This window comes from Melanostigma gelatinosum (genome assembly GCF_949748355.1).
Source record: "Melanostigma gelatinosum genome assembly, chromosome: 9".
NCBI lineage: Eukaryota > Metazoa > Chordata > Actinopteri > Perciformes > Zoarcidae > Melanostigma > Melanostigma gelatinosum.
This window is the reverse complement of record NC_136642.1, coordinates 26,467,389-26,481,239: the sequence shown is the minus strand read 5'-3', so window position 1 is coordinate 26,481,239 and position 13,851 is coordinate 26,467,389. Positions and strand designations below refer to the sequence as shown.

The 13,851-nt window shown below is 46.4% G+C and overlaps 1 protein-coding gene across 2 annotated transcripts in view; it reads left to right on the top strand.

Moving 5' to 3' along the window:
- The window catches only part of adcy3a (adenylate cyclase 3a), a 63,434-nt gene that overhangs the window by 42,165 nt on the left and 7,418 nt on the right, over positions 1–13,851 (top strand). The window contains exons 18-19 of one of the 2 annotated variants that reach the window (XM_079275571.1): positions 1,098–1,211; positions 1,472–1,595. In XM_079275571.1, coding sequence (XP_079131697.1) covers positions 1,098–1,211; positions 1,472–1,595 — 238 coding nt within the window. Of the gene's footprint in view, positions 1–1,097; positions 1,212–1,468; positions 1,596–13,851 lie in introns of both variants that reach the window. The other variant, XM_079275570.1, reaches the window with a different exon arrangement.

The following is a 13,851-nucleotide window of genomic DNA, read 5'->3' as shown; positions in this document are numbered from 1 at the left end:
CCTGTCAGCCATGGCTTCTGGTTGGCTCGGATGGTGATGGCTCTGGTGGTAGTTACATCATCAATGCACTTGGTGATGTAACCTGTGACTGTCTCTGTGTATTCTTGAATGTTAATGTGATGGTTGTAGGTGGCTGCCTGCTTGAACATGTCCCAGTCTGTAGTACCAAAGCAGTCCTGAAGTGCAGCAGTACTGTCCTCTGGCCACACCCGTACCTGTTTTGAAACCGGTTTGGTAACCTTTACCCTTGCTCTGTAGGCCGGTTTCAGCAAGACAGTGAGGTGGTCGGAGAGGCCAATGTGGGGGAGGGGGGACGCCTTGTACGCTCCCTTGATCGATGTGTAGACTAGGTCTAATTTGTTGTTTTCCCTGGTTGGAAAATCAACATGCTGGTATATTTTAGGCAGAACAGTTTTTAGGTTAGCATGGTTGAAGTCTCCAGCAACGATGAGAATGCCGTCTGGGTGTGCTGTCTGTTGCTCACTGATGGCTCTGTAAAGTTCACTGAGTGCCTCCTCTCTGTCCTTGTTGTTGGGGCTCGGAGGTATATAAACAGCCACCAGTAGAATGGCTGAAAACTCCCTCGGTAGGTAAAAAGGACGGCACTTTAAAACCATAAACTCCACCAGCGGGGAACAGTGTTGGTTAACAACAATAGCGTCTCGACACCAAGCATCACTGATGTAAACACACACACCGCCGCCGCGGGACTTTCCCACGCTACCTATGTCTCTGTCTGCTCGGTAGCATGTTAGCTTGTCCAGTTGAATAGCGGAGTCCGGGATGTTGTGGTGGAGCCATGTTTCCGTGAACACGTAAACACAGCAGTCCCTCACCTCACGCTAATAACACCCAGCATGAGACATTAGACAGTCGCCTAGATTTAATAGCCATTCATTAATAAAAGTTGTAACTTGTTGCTAGCTTTAGCGCTGGCATATTCCATTAATTATGCTGCCTGTCAAACATCTGCTGAGCATTAGGATTTTCTCTTGACCAATAGAACAGTAGCTGTTTTTGAAGTAGTGGGAGGTTCAGTCCCTGTACTTCCACCCTCAGTCCATTTAAACCTCCCCTTTCATCCGTTTCCATGTCAGCTGCTGGATGAACCTCAGTTCCGCTGCATCACAAAAATCAAGACCATCGGCAGCACCTACATGGCAGCATCAGGTGTCACCTCAGATGTCAGCAACGGCTACACCTGCATGAAGGTCAGACATGGCTTCTCCGGGCTTTAGTGTGCGTCTCTGACTGACTGACGCAACAGGGAAAACTCTGAAAGTAGAAGTCAATGACTGCATCACTATGCAGATTTTCTATTAGAGTCGAATGTGGTGATATATCTGAATAATATGGACATGATACAGTACGGAGTCTTGGTCCTTCTTGGGCTTCACAAATGATCATCAGTTGTGATAAAATGCTGATTGTTTTTCCACTCATGATAACGGAGGGCTTTGTTTGACAGAAGGAGGAGCAGTCTGACAGAGAGCGCTGGCAGCACCTGGCAGACCTGGCAGACTTTGCTCTGGCCATGAAGGTCACACTCATGAACATCAACTACCAGTCATTCAACAACTTCATGCTACGCATCGGTACGTGTTAACCCCTTCACACCAAGGTTTTCTTCTGTGTTGTACTTCTGTCCTTGGTGTTATTAATGTACGATACATTCCCTAATAAAGACACATGCAAAAACGTTAACAGCTTGCATTGTAAATTGGCAGGTCTATATTGTTATCGGGATGGAATTAGTGCTGTGAAAAGGTTAATATATGGAATTTATCAAGGCAACAGGTAAATATGGAGGAGGTGTTGAGTTTGTTTTAACAGCAAGCTAAAACAGGAGCAGATCAGAAAACAGCAAGGCACATTACTTAAATATGATGGACAAACAAAGAACATTTGCTAATATATACCTGTTTCATATAAAGGCCTTGTTCTTTCACTGGTTGAGTTCATAGCTGAGCATTATTGGTGTGAATGCTGTAAGAATTAGTAAGTAGTAAGTATATATAGTATAACCAGTGGTGTATAAAGTACTCAAAAGCCATACTTGAGTAAAAGTAAAGATACCTTACTGGAAAACTACTCCAGTAAAACTAAAAAGTCACCTATTAGAATACGACTTGAGTAAAAGTCTTAAAGTATCTGATATTTATTGTACTTAAGTATCAAAAGTAATTTTCTGATATTAAATGAACATCATAACCTGTTCATTGAAAGTAAAAGTACAAGTAAATAATGCTTGTTAATAAAAAAAGCAAAGGGTCAGAATTTTGAGAATGATGAAGTTTATTCTTTTAAGTGCTGTGGCACCATGACCAAGGACATGGAGCTGTGTTGAACATAATTGGGTTGGCTGTGATCCATCCAGGAGCAACAATGTTCAATGTAATATATTGTACATAAGTATACTTTTGCATCTACTATGAACTTATCATCATAGTTCTCTGAAAAGCAATACAACACTATGAAGGAGTTGTAACAGTGCGTTTATAAGTATGCTCATTCCGACTAGAGGACGTAGAGGGCAAATGTGATATTGTGTTCATCAACAAATAGCCACTTGATGCATCAGGTTAGTGTTTGGAGAAAGGACACCTGCCTTGTAAACTCCTATGGGCCTGATTTGAACACAATAGGCAAAGGTTTTCCTCAAGCTGAATCTGATCATCCACAACATGACTCAAATGTCAAAACATGATCAATGCTAAAGCAGCACCGAAAGTAACAACCCAGTCATTACTTGAAACTGAAATCATGTACACCTTCAAAAGAAGTTTGTTTTCAAAATTGCAAGAATTCCGTCTCGCTCTTCTTGGGCTGAAGACTAGTCCTGCGATGCTAAATAGCTTTTCACAGGCCGCTGAGGCAGGTAGAGGTGTGTTCAGCTTCACAGACAGCTTGCATACAGCTTGGAAGGATTTCCCAAATGCTAACGCTAATGCTAACGCTAACGCTGCGCTCTCTCGGCTCCCGTCAATCCTATGGTGTGGTGGCTAGCTATAACTAACATTAGCCAACGAGTGCTGCACAACTGTCAACACTTCCTCAGCTCACTAACTCGCTAGCGATCCACGGGTGTTGGTCTTCGTCACCACCGTCGTTTGTTGCGGGAGTAGCAGGTGCTTCCATTTCTGCTTCCATCATGAAATCAGTCATCGTAGAGTGGAATTATACCCATGTATATAGCAATATACATGGGTAGCTATAGCATGTAGCATCCTGGGCATCACTGGGAATCAAAACACTGTGGCTTTGAGAGCACTTGTTTGCAATTGTGCATTAACGTGATTAACCAATGATTTAACTCGCTGCTAGTGTTGAGGATGTAACACGAGTGAACAGACTGAGATCGAGGCGTTTAGCTCAATTCAAGCAATAACATTTATTTGTAACAGAAGTATTATGTCCAGCACTTAAACGTGCACGGACCTAGAAAAGTGAAAGCCAAAAGGCGCTTAAGCAGAGTGCGCATGCGTGTTATAGGTTCTTCTGATGGAAGCCTATTGGTTAAAGCAAAGTTACAGGCGGGGCTGTGTTTAGCAGAACAGCAGCCTGGTTGGAGCACTGGGCATCTCCACCCACACTGGCTCACGTCCGGATCCCGCCTTCTCTGGCTCATCAGTGTGTATGCATGTTGTTAACACTTAAGGTGCCGGAAAGGGTGCAGTTCTAAGCTATTTCGAAGTCTCTGTGTGAATAGACAAAGAGAACTCTACTCCTTGTTCTAAGATGGCAGTTTTTGCCCTAATCTGGTGGTTTAAGCAAGTGTTTCTTTCAGGGCCACTGTATCTGTTTCTATCGTGCGAACAGGCGACGGAATGCCCTGCTCGGAGTTTTTGACCTACTTACAGTGACCTCACAACTCCGCAATATGAACTTACAAGTATAGCGCATATCATTTAACATTGAATGTATATATTTTATTTACAAATCCCCCTTTTCACACCTGCTAGGTGTGAACTTCTTAGATCTGTGTGTCGTCTGGGAGTTTGTCAATGAACGCAACTCTGGTTCTTCTTCCTGGTCCCAAGACCCCTCTGGGTCAGAGGCCGGCTGGTCTCCATCCAACAGTGGATAAGCACCATGTGGAGGCGGCTGCTTTTCCTTGGAGAGAGCTGTGGTAATAAGACGGCCTATCAAAGTTCGGAGGCAGGGGATGCAGCAACAGCCACAGGTGATGAGAATAGCTATGAAAACCGCGATGGAAACTGCTATGGACATGATGAGGGCCTTCCATTTGCCAAACATGGATTCCATCCAATCAGAGAAAGGATTGTCTATGCCTGATGCCTCATGCATTTCTTGCGAGAGGGTGCGCAGACTATTTAAGGCCTGAGTGACCGAACCGTCTGGGGCAGTGTTGTTAGGAATGATGGTACAACACATGTCTCCAAACATTGAGCAGACACCCCCTTTTTCAGCGAACAACATGTCTAAAGCCATTCTATTCTGCATAGCCATAAGAGGTCGGCGCGAGTTGTTCGGCTAAACCTTCAACAGCGTCCCTAGTGAGGTTAACAAGATGCAAGACATTGTAATGGACATAGTTTATGCGGTCCCTGAGGATCAGTTTGCGGGTAGAGAGGGGCTGGTTCGGTGAACATGGCAGGTCGGGCGGAGGCGCAGGCCACGCACCCGGTCATATTTTGTCTGTTAGCATTATCAGTGATCCAATTTAACCAAACATTATCATTGCCATAGCCTGTGGACCTTCGCAAGACCTGTAGGGGAGTCATTTCAGTGTAATCTTGAGAAAACACTACGGGACCGGTGTCAGATGGGGATGCCAATGCTAGGGCAGACGTGGGCTGGGTGTGTTCGTTCTCTACCTGGGGGAATATGTTGATCTGGATAACGACCATGGGATCTTTGTGTGCGATGTCGACGCCTAAGATGAACCATGCCCTGGTTTTACCGTAAAGACTTGCTGTGATGTTGTTTATCGAGAGGGTAAGAGGGTTAGTTGTGGCACTAAAGTCTCTCTGTAGGCTAATTTTGCTCCACCACCTATACCCTGGGCTGGTGGTTCTCAAACCCTTGGGGACCCATCTTCCGGTGTACTTAGTTTCAAGAGCCCAATGACTGCACCACCCGCCTATAGCTGGTCGGGCCGTGCCCCTAGTCTCGCAGCTTTTCACCAATGGAGGTGTGCTACAAAGATAAACATTATAGCCCCGCCAACCCCTTGGATTGCCCTTACAGGTTACAATGTCGCACGAATCAAACGTGTATGCACTGGTGGAGCCGGCTGTGTAGTTTAGAACGAGTTTGGATCTACATGCTGTTTCATGGACCAATGTTGGGGTGTTACGTCTTGTTCGGCTGTGAGTCTGATTCGGGGAAGGAGAGGGACAAGGGGCGTTGTGAGTCTGATTCGGAAAAGGAGAGGGACAAGGGGCGTTGTGAGTCTGATTCGGGAAAGGGGCGGTTGAATTAGATGGGTGCTGGTGTGTCTGATACTTGGTTTCTAGTCCCCAGATCAGGAGGGCAACTAGTATGCCCATACCCACCCCCACCCCCATCATAGTTTTCTTCCCACATCCCACCCCTTTCCAGGTGAAGCGCTGCCGACCTCGGTCGGCGGGGTTTTCATGAGGGTCCCCTAGACAGCGTCTAAGCTCTCGGTGCATTTTCCAAATCAATGCGAATTTCTCCCAGTGTTCTGGTTGGTACCGGTGCTGGGACACAGTGTGTCAGGTGGTGCCAAGGGGCGCCTGATTTGCCCTTGACCTGGACCGGGTGTGAAGTAACCTCCTTCACCTCGTACGGCCCAGTCCACCTGGGGTCAGTCCACTTGCGCTTGTGAACCTTGACCCTGACCCAATCACCTACTTGTATCTGCTTTCCAGCTGCCGCTGCTTCAGGTACTGCTCGAGTCCTCTCGATCTGCTTGGAGAGAGCTTCAGTAAGAGAAGTTAGGGCACTCATATAGTCAGACATTTCAATCTGCTGTACATCCAGAGGTGGCATATGACCTCCATCTCTGGGTGGACCTGGCATCGGCCGGCCAATCATGATCTCGTGTGGGGAGAGATGTGTTTCTCCCCCTTTTCCGGACCTCATGGCCATAAGGGCCAGGGGCAGGGCCTCAACCCATGTTAATTTGGAGCCCGCGCAAACTTTGGCAATCTTGGCCTTAAGGGTCTGATTCGCTCGTTCCACCAGGCCCTGAGATTGCGGGTGATAGACGGACCCGAATCGGTGTGTGATTCCCAGAAATTGCTCTACCTGTGCGAGCATGGTGTTGCTAAAGTGTGATCCGTTATCGGAGCGGATGCATCTCGGTACTCCGTAACGGGGAATCAGTTCTGTCTGCAGCCACTTTACAACTGTCTGCGCGTCTTCTTTCTTGGTGGGAATTGCTTCCACCCATCTTGAAAATCTGTCTACCATTACCAAGATGTACCTCTTTCCCTGCACTCTGTTCTCTGGTCCCATATCTGTATAATCTATGCTGATGTCTTGGAAACAGGCAGAGGGCACGGGATAAGATCCCATCGGTGTCTTGAATGGTTTTCTTGGGTTGTGATTGCCACAAATTTGACATTCATCGCAGAAGAGGAAAGATATCGCTTCCATGTGCGGATGCCACCATAGTTGTTTTAAATTTTCCAATGTCCGTTTCTTTCCCTCGTGTGTAGGTCCATGGGCCCGTGGTAGGAGTGCTGCACACAGTTCTGCTGGGCTCTCCACAGACCTTCTTTGTCTTTTGAGGCTCCTTTCCGTGTCCATTCGGACCATTCATATGGTCCTGCTTTCTTTTGATGATCTTTGATATGCTCGATGGTGAGCTCAGGTGGACCGGATGTTGGCTTCATAACCATTTGGCGAGGTGCGTAGCCTCCCGTTTTCTTTGCTGCTCTGTCTGCCGCGTCATTACCGGCGCTGATTCGTGATCTGATTGTGTCATGTCCCTTGCATTTCATGATGGCCACCCCCTTTGGTAGTTGGATTGCTTCTACCAGCCTTCTCATAGCTGCTTCGTGTTTTATGGGGTGGTCATTTGACGTGGTGAAGTTGCGTCTTCGCCATACAGGGCCATCGATGTGGGCCGCCCCGTGGGCGTAAGCCGAGTCTGTGAAGATATTTACAATTTTGTCCGTGCTCCACTTCAGAGCCTGGATCAGTGCTTCCACTTCCACTAGTTGTGCCGAAGCGGGTTGTGGCAGAATCCCTGACTCCACTGTTTGGTGGTAGCCATCACTCTTCTGTTCCACCACTGCATAGGATGCAATGTTCCCTTCTCCTTTGTAGCAGCAACCATCTGTGTACAGCCAGGCCTCAGCTGTGAGGTGGGGAGTGTTCTGGAGGTCCGGTCTCAATTTGTTTTCTTGCACTGCAACTTCTTCGCACACATGTGGTTGTCCATCCGTGAAGTTAGCCGCCATATTTATTGTGGCGGGCACAAAGGTGATGTGTGGCATGGTGCAAGTGTGTTGAATCTTCGTTTTCCTTGCGGCACTGAACGTGAATTCTTTACTCATCAGGAATGCCGCCACGCCATGGTGCGTGTGTACTTCCAGTGGATGGCCCATGACAATATGAGAAGTCTTTTCAATCGCTTTTGCCACTGCTGCAACATATCTTGAGCACTTGGATTGACCGTTTTCCACAGCGTCAAGTTTTGATGAATGATACATCAGTACCTCTCTGTCACCCCCCTTTTTCTGGAAGAGTACAGCATTGAGTAGGCTGTGTCTTTCAGAAACATCAAGGTGGAACGGTAGGGAGTAGTCCGGGGACATGAGGGCGGCGGCATGTGCAAGTGCTTGCTTCAAGCGGGTGAAGGCTGTTTCACCCTCTGCTGTCCATGTGAGGTAGGCAGTAAGATTTCTGGTGCCCACTTCCTTCAACATCTCTCTGGGAATGGTGGTGTTGTTGGTGTAGTCTGGGATATGGGCTCGTGAGTAGCCTGTTAAGCCCAGAAATGAGAGGAGAGTGGCAACAGTGAGCGGTTAGGGATGTTGCAAGATGGAGGCCCTGTGCGTGTGTGACAGGCCTAGCCCGTCTGATGAAACATTGCGACCCAAGAACAACATTTGGCGTCTGGCGAACTGCACCTTTGAACGTTTGACCTTGTAGCCCTTTTCGGCCAACAGTGAGGAGGAATCAAGGCAGAGAGCTGCTGACGTTGCTGCTAGAAGCAGATCATCGACATATTGAATCAGAACTACGCCTCCTGGGAGGGAGAGGTCAGCAAGATGAAGGCGTAAGTGGTGGTTGAATAGTCCTGGGGAGCACCTGTAGCCCTAGGGTAGGGAGGCATACGTATACTGCTGATCATTAAAGGTGAAGGCGAAGATAGGCTGAGAGTCTTTGTGCAGTGGGACACTGAAGAAAGCATTGGCCAGATCCACTACTGTGAAGTGGGTGTGTGCAGGGCTCAAGTTCCTTGGTGATGGCTGTCTTCCAGCTGCAGGATCATAGTACAGGTTGCTTGTCACATAGGTCTCTTCTGAGTGCATGGGGCGAGGCGTTGTGGCAGCGAGTTCGTCGCGAAGTCGCTGAATGCACTCCTGATCAAAGTGTCTCTGCCGCTGGGCCTCTGCTTCCTCCTCTTCGGCCTGCTGGCCTCTCTCTGCTGTCTCAGGATCTTCTTTGTCTATGGGGACTCTTGTCATAGCTCTTTCCAATGTTTTCACCCTCTCCATCATGCCTCTCATCGCTCGCTCTGTTGAGGTGGAGCTCGTGTCGATGGTGCACCCTTCATCCAGGGCCATCTGGAATGCTCCTGTGAGCACTCCTCTGTTTACTTTTCTCACCGGTGCTTGTATAAATGGATTATTAGGGGAGTATGGGGGAGGAACCGGAGGAAGTGCTGGATACAGGCCAGTTGAGGGCGGGGGAGGGGCCGAGGCCAGAGATGCCTGGCCCGGTTCCTGTGCAGTCTTTTCCAGACCTACCGGGGCTTGAGTGGTAGGGGTGACGTCAAGGGGGTTGATGTCGAGTGGGGTGATGTCGAGTGACAGATGGGGCCCGGTTTTTTCTTTTCCGGTCGGCATGTCCACCTGCATCCGATCCGTCATGGCCGTTCCTAGTGCCATCATTGCCACTCGCTGTTCCTCTTCTCTGTCTTTGCGGGCTTGCTTCAGTGGGTTAGCGAACCCCCATCGCTTGGTTTGATTTGTCGTTTGATTTCTCTCTGCAGTCTGTGCTTGAGCCACTCGTTTTGTCAAATCGTTGGTAAAGAGCCGGAGGTTGTTGACTGATGGAGGTAGTGGACTGGCCGCCTTCCACCATCCCTCCTCTTTCCATCGTTCCATGCAATTATCCCAATGAATCTTGTCTCTTTTCCATGCAGTCTTGCCTCCAGTCTCTGTGACTGCTTTTTTCAGTTTTGCACGCAGTTCTCCTGAATAGCCACCAGATGGAGCCACGTCTTCTTGTGTTTTTCTTTTTTTTTTCAATTCAAATTTTCTGGACGCAGCACTCCCGAATGTCCACCAGATGGAGCCAAAGCTCCTGCCAAATTTTTTCTGCTTGCAGTACTCCTGAAGAGCCACCAGATGGAGCCAAAGCTCCTGGATGCAGTACTCCTGAAGAGCCACCAGATGGAGCCAAAGCTTCTGCCGCCCGGCCGACCTTCAACGAGACTCCTACTTTCCCTAGCTACTATCTCGCACCCTCCCTTCGGCTGCACCTGGTCCTTATCTACAATTTTCACTCCCCTTTTTCAGTCTCTGTGCCTGCACTGTCTGTCTGCTCTTTTCGCTTTTTAATTTTTTTACGATCCCTAACCAACACAATTCCCAATAGATCTGTAATATGTCTAACACTACCAGTAAAACTGACACATATATCCCTCAGCTTTCCTCAGTCTAACCTAGTGTTCGTGTTTCTGTGGTGAGTACAAAGCTTGTGTCTCATGTGTGTACTCTGCTCCACTGACCGTCAAAAACTGACAACACATGAACCTGGTGGAAAGATTCTAGCTCCAATCTTTCTTTGCTCTTACTATCACAATTACATGTACGCTTCACTCAAAAATTCATACCAAATTGAACCCATACACTGCCGTTTCTGCAATACGTTTCACAAACCACGTATGGATCTGCGTTTTATAGCGTACGTGTTGCACAACCCCGGTCCCAGAAGGAAATGGATGTCTCCCAGAGACCTTTACACCAAACTCAATCAACCACACACTGCCGTGATTCTACAATTACTCGCACGTAAACCACGTCTGGAAGATCTCTGTTGATCTTATTGTTTTACAGCGTACGCCTTGTAGGAACTCGGTCCCGAAGGAAGTGGCGATATATTGTGCTACAATTGAATCGATGTCTCGCTGAGTTCATCTACGCTGCTCTCAAACCCATACACTGCCACTTCTGCAATACTGGTACACAAACCATGTATGGATCTTCGTTTTACAGTGTACAACATGCACGAACGTGGTCCCATAAGGAAATGGTGTTATATTGAACAGTCTTCACTCACACTTCTTCACATCAACGTACTGCAACAATTTCTATATACTATATATATTATATATATAGTATATAGTTTGGAAGTTTGGATCAATATATATATATATATATATTGATCCAAACTTTAGTTTGCTACGTCGCATAAATCAACCTTGTGGCCTGGAATTCGGTCTTTCAGACCGTCATTGATCAGCGTGCCTTTGCTTTCGCCTCGGTTGCGTGACCGCCGAACAGTTATCGAGACCTACACAGTGTGACACAATGTCAACCTATACAATGCCACAAGCCTCAGTTTCTGTTAGATCCACACACACACACATGTACATTCTATGCTAAAACCCCCACTGCTGTCATAACAATCCTGTCACAATGCTACGTAGTTTATCTTTAGCAATTTAGTCAAGGCAATTCATACTCACAACCCAGTACTCCTGATCAATTCAATTTAGTACCTATAGACAATCTGCAGAATTCATTTAAATAGGCTCTGCTTACCTTTTGAGTTCAGCGCGCTTGATCAGTTTCCCGAGGTGAGAAGAATCGCTCCGGTCGGCAGCCGGTCTCCCAGCCTCTCGGAAAACGCCCTTTTTTCTTTCTGTTGACAGAAGAAACGTCGGTTACTCGATGAAAAATCCTCTTAGATCGTTATCAACCATCCTCTGCTACCATGTTGAGGATGTAACTCGAGTGAACAGACTGAGATCGAGGCGTTTTGCTCAATTCAAGCAATAACATTTATTTGTAACAGAAGTATTATGTCTAGTGAAAAGTGAAAGCTAAAAGGCGCTTAAGCAGAGTGCGCATGCGTGTTATAGGTTCTTCTGATGGAAGCCTATTAGTTAAAGCAAAGTTACAGGCGGGGCTGTGTTTAGCAGAACAGCAGCCTGGTTGGAGCACTGGGCATCTCCACCCACACTGGCTCACGTCCGGATCCCGCCTTCTCTGGCTCATCAGTGTGTATGCATGTTGTTAACACTTAAGGTGCCGGAAAGGCAAGGCAAGGCAAGTTTATTTGTATAGCACATTTCAACAACAAGGTAATTCAAAGTGCTTCACATAAAACCATTAAAAGCATCAAAACATAAGGCAAAAGAAAAGGAGATTTAAAAACAATTAAAGAAACAGTGTAAGAAATAAAATTCAGTCGTAAAAAGTAAAGGAGATTTAAAACATACATTGAAACAATAATTGATGTCTCCCTGAGACATTACGCCGCACGCAATCAACCATACACTGCCGCAATTCTGCAATTTCTCGCACACAAACCACGTCTGGAAAAGATCTCTGCCGATCTGCGTTTTATAGTGTACGCCTTGCACGAACTCGGTCCCGGAGGAAATGGCGACATATTGTACACTTTCTAAATTTGAATCGATGTCTCCCTGAGACATTGCGCTGCACGCAATCAACCATACACTGCCGCAATTCTGCAATTACTCGCACACAAACCACGTCTGGAAAAGATCTCTGCCGATCTGCGTTTTATAGTGTACGCCTTGCACGAACTCGGTCCCGGAGGAAATGGCGACATATTGTACACTTTCTAAATTTGAATCGATGTCTCCCTGAGACATTGCACTGCACGCAATCAACCATACACTGCCGCAATTCTGCAATTACTCGCACACAAACCACGTCTGGAAAAGATCTCTGCCGATCTGCGTTTTATAGTGTACGCCTTGCACGAACTCGGTCCCGGAGGAAATGGCGATATATTGTGCAGTTCTTTTAAAACCATTAAAAGCATCAAAACATAAGGCAAAAGAAAAGGAGATTTAACAGCAATTAAGAACAGTGTAAGAAATAAAATGCAGTAGTAAAATGCAGAAATGCAGGAAATTGATTAATATATTAATTGAATGTGGTTCAATTAAAGGCAGCAGCAAACAGAAAAGTCTTCAATCTTGATTTAAATGAGCTGAGGGTCTCAGCAGACCTGCAGCTTTCTGGGACTTTGTTCCAGATATGTGGAGCAGAAAAACTGAACGCTGCTTCTCTATGTTTAGTTCTGACTCTGGGAACAGATAGTAGACCGGTCCCAGACGACCTGAGGGGTCGGGATGGTTCGTAAGGTAGCAGCAGATCAGAGATGTATTTTGGCCCTAAACCATTCAGTGCTTTGTAAACCAACAGTAGGATTTTAAAGTCAATTCTTTGTTGGACAGGAAGCCAGTGCAAAGACATCAGAACTGGGGTGATATGATCCACCCTCCTGGTCTTAGTGAGGACTCGAGCTGCAGCGTTCTGAATCAGCTGCAGCTTTCTGACGGACTTTTTACAGAGACCTGTAAACACACCATTACAGTAGTCCAGTCTGCTGAAGATAAATGCGTGGACAAGTTTTTCCAAATCCTGTTGAGACATAAGTCCTCTAATCCTTGATATATTCTTCAGGTGATAGTAGGCTGATTTTGTAATTGTCTTGATATGGCTGTTCAGGTTGAGGTCTGAATCCATAACTACACCTAGATTTCTGGCTTGGTTTGTGGGTTTTAACATCAGTGACTGAAGCTGAGCGGTGATTTTCAATTGTTCATCCTTGGTACCAAAAACAATTACTTCTGTTTTATCTTTGTTTAATTGAAGAAAATTCTGGCACATCCAGATGTTGATTTGTTCAATGCAGTTACCCAGCCCTTGTATAGGATTATAGTCCCCTGGTGACATAGTTATGTAGATTTGTGTGTCGTCTGCATAATTATGATAACACACTTTGTTGCTTTCCATAATCTGAGCTAGTGGAAGCATGTAGATGTTGAACAGAAGAGGCCCCAGTATTGAACCTTGGGGAACACCACATGTCATTTTAGTCAGCTCTGATGTGTAATCAGCCACAGACACAAAGTATTCTCGGTCCTTCAAGTAGGATTCAAACCAGTTAAGTGCTGTGCCAGAGAGTCCCACCCAGATGTTTAGTCTTTCTAGGAGTATGGCATGGTCGACCGTGTCGAATGCAGCACTGAGATCCAGTAACACTAAGACTGAACTTCTGCCATTGTCTATGTTTAAGTGGATGTCGTTGAAAACCTTAACAAGAGCAGTTTCAGTGCTGTGGTGCTGTCGAAAGCCTGACTGGAAAACATCAAAGCAGTTATTTACGGCCAAGAAGTTGGTCAGCTGTTGGAAAACCGCTTTTTCAATTATTTTACTTAAAAATGGGAGGTTTGATATTGGCCTATAATTTTTCATCGTTGCGGAGTCTAAACTAGCCTTCTTTAGGAGCGGTTTAATAACTGCAGTTTTTAGGGCTTGTGGGAAGACACCTGAGAGAAGGGATGTGTTTACAATATGTAAGAGATCAGTGGTCATGCAGTTTGAAATATTTTTGAAAAAGTGTGTTGGTAGAATATCCAAGCAGCAGGAGGATGACTTCAGATGTTGTATAATGTCTTCTAGGCTTCTACGGTCGATT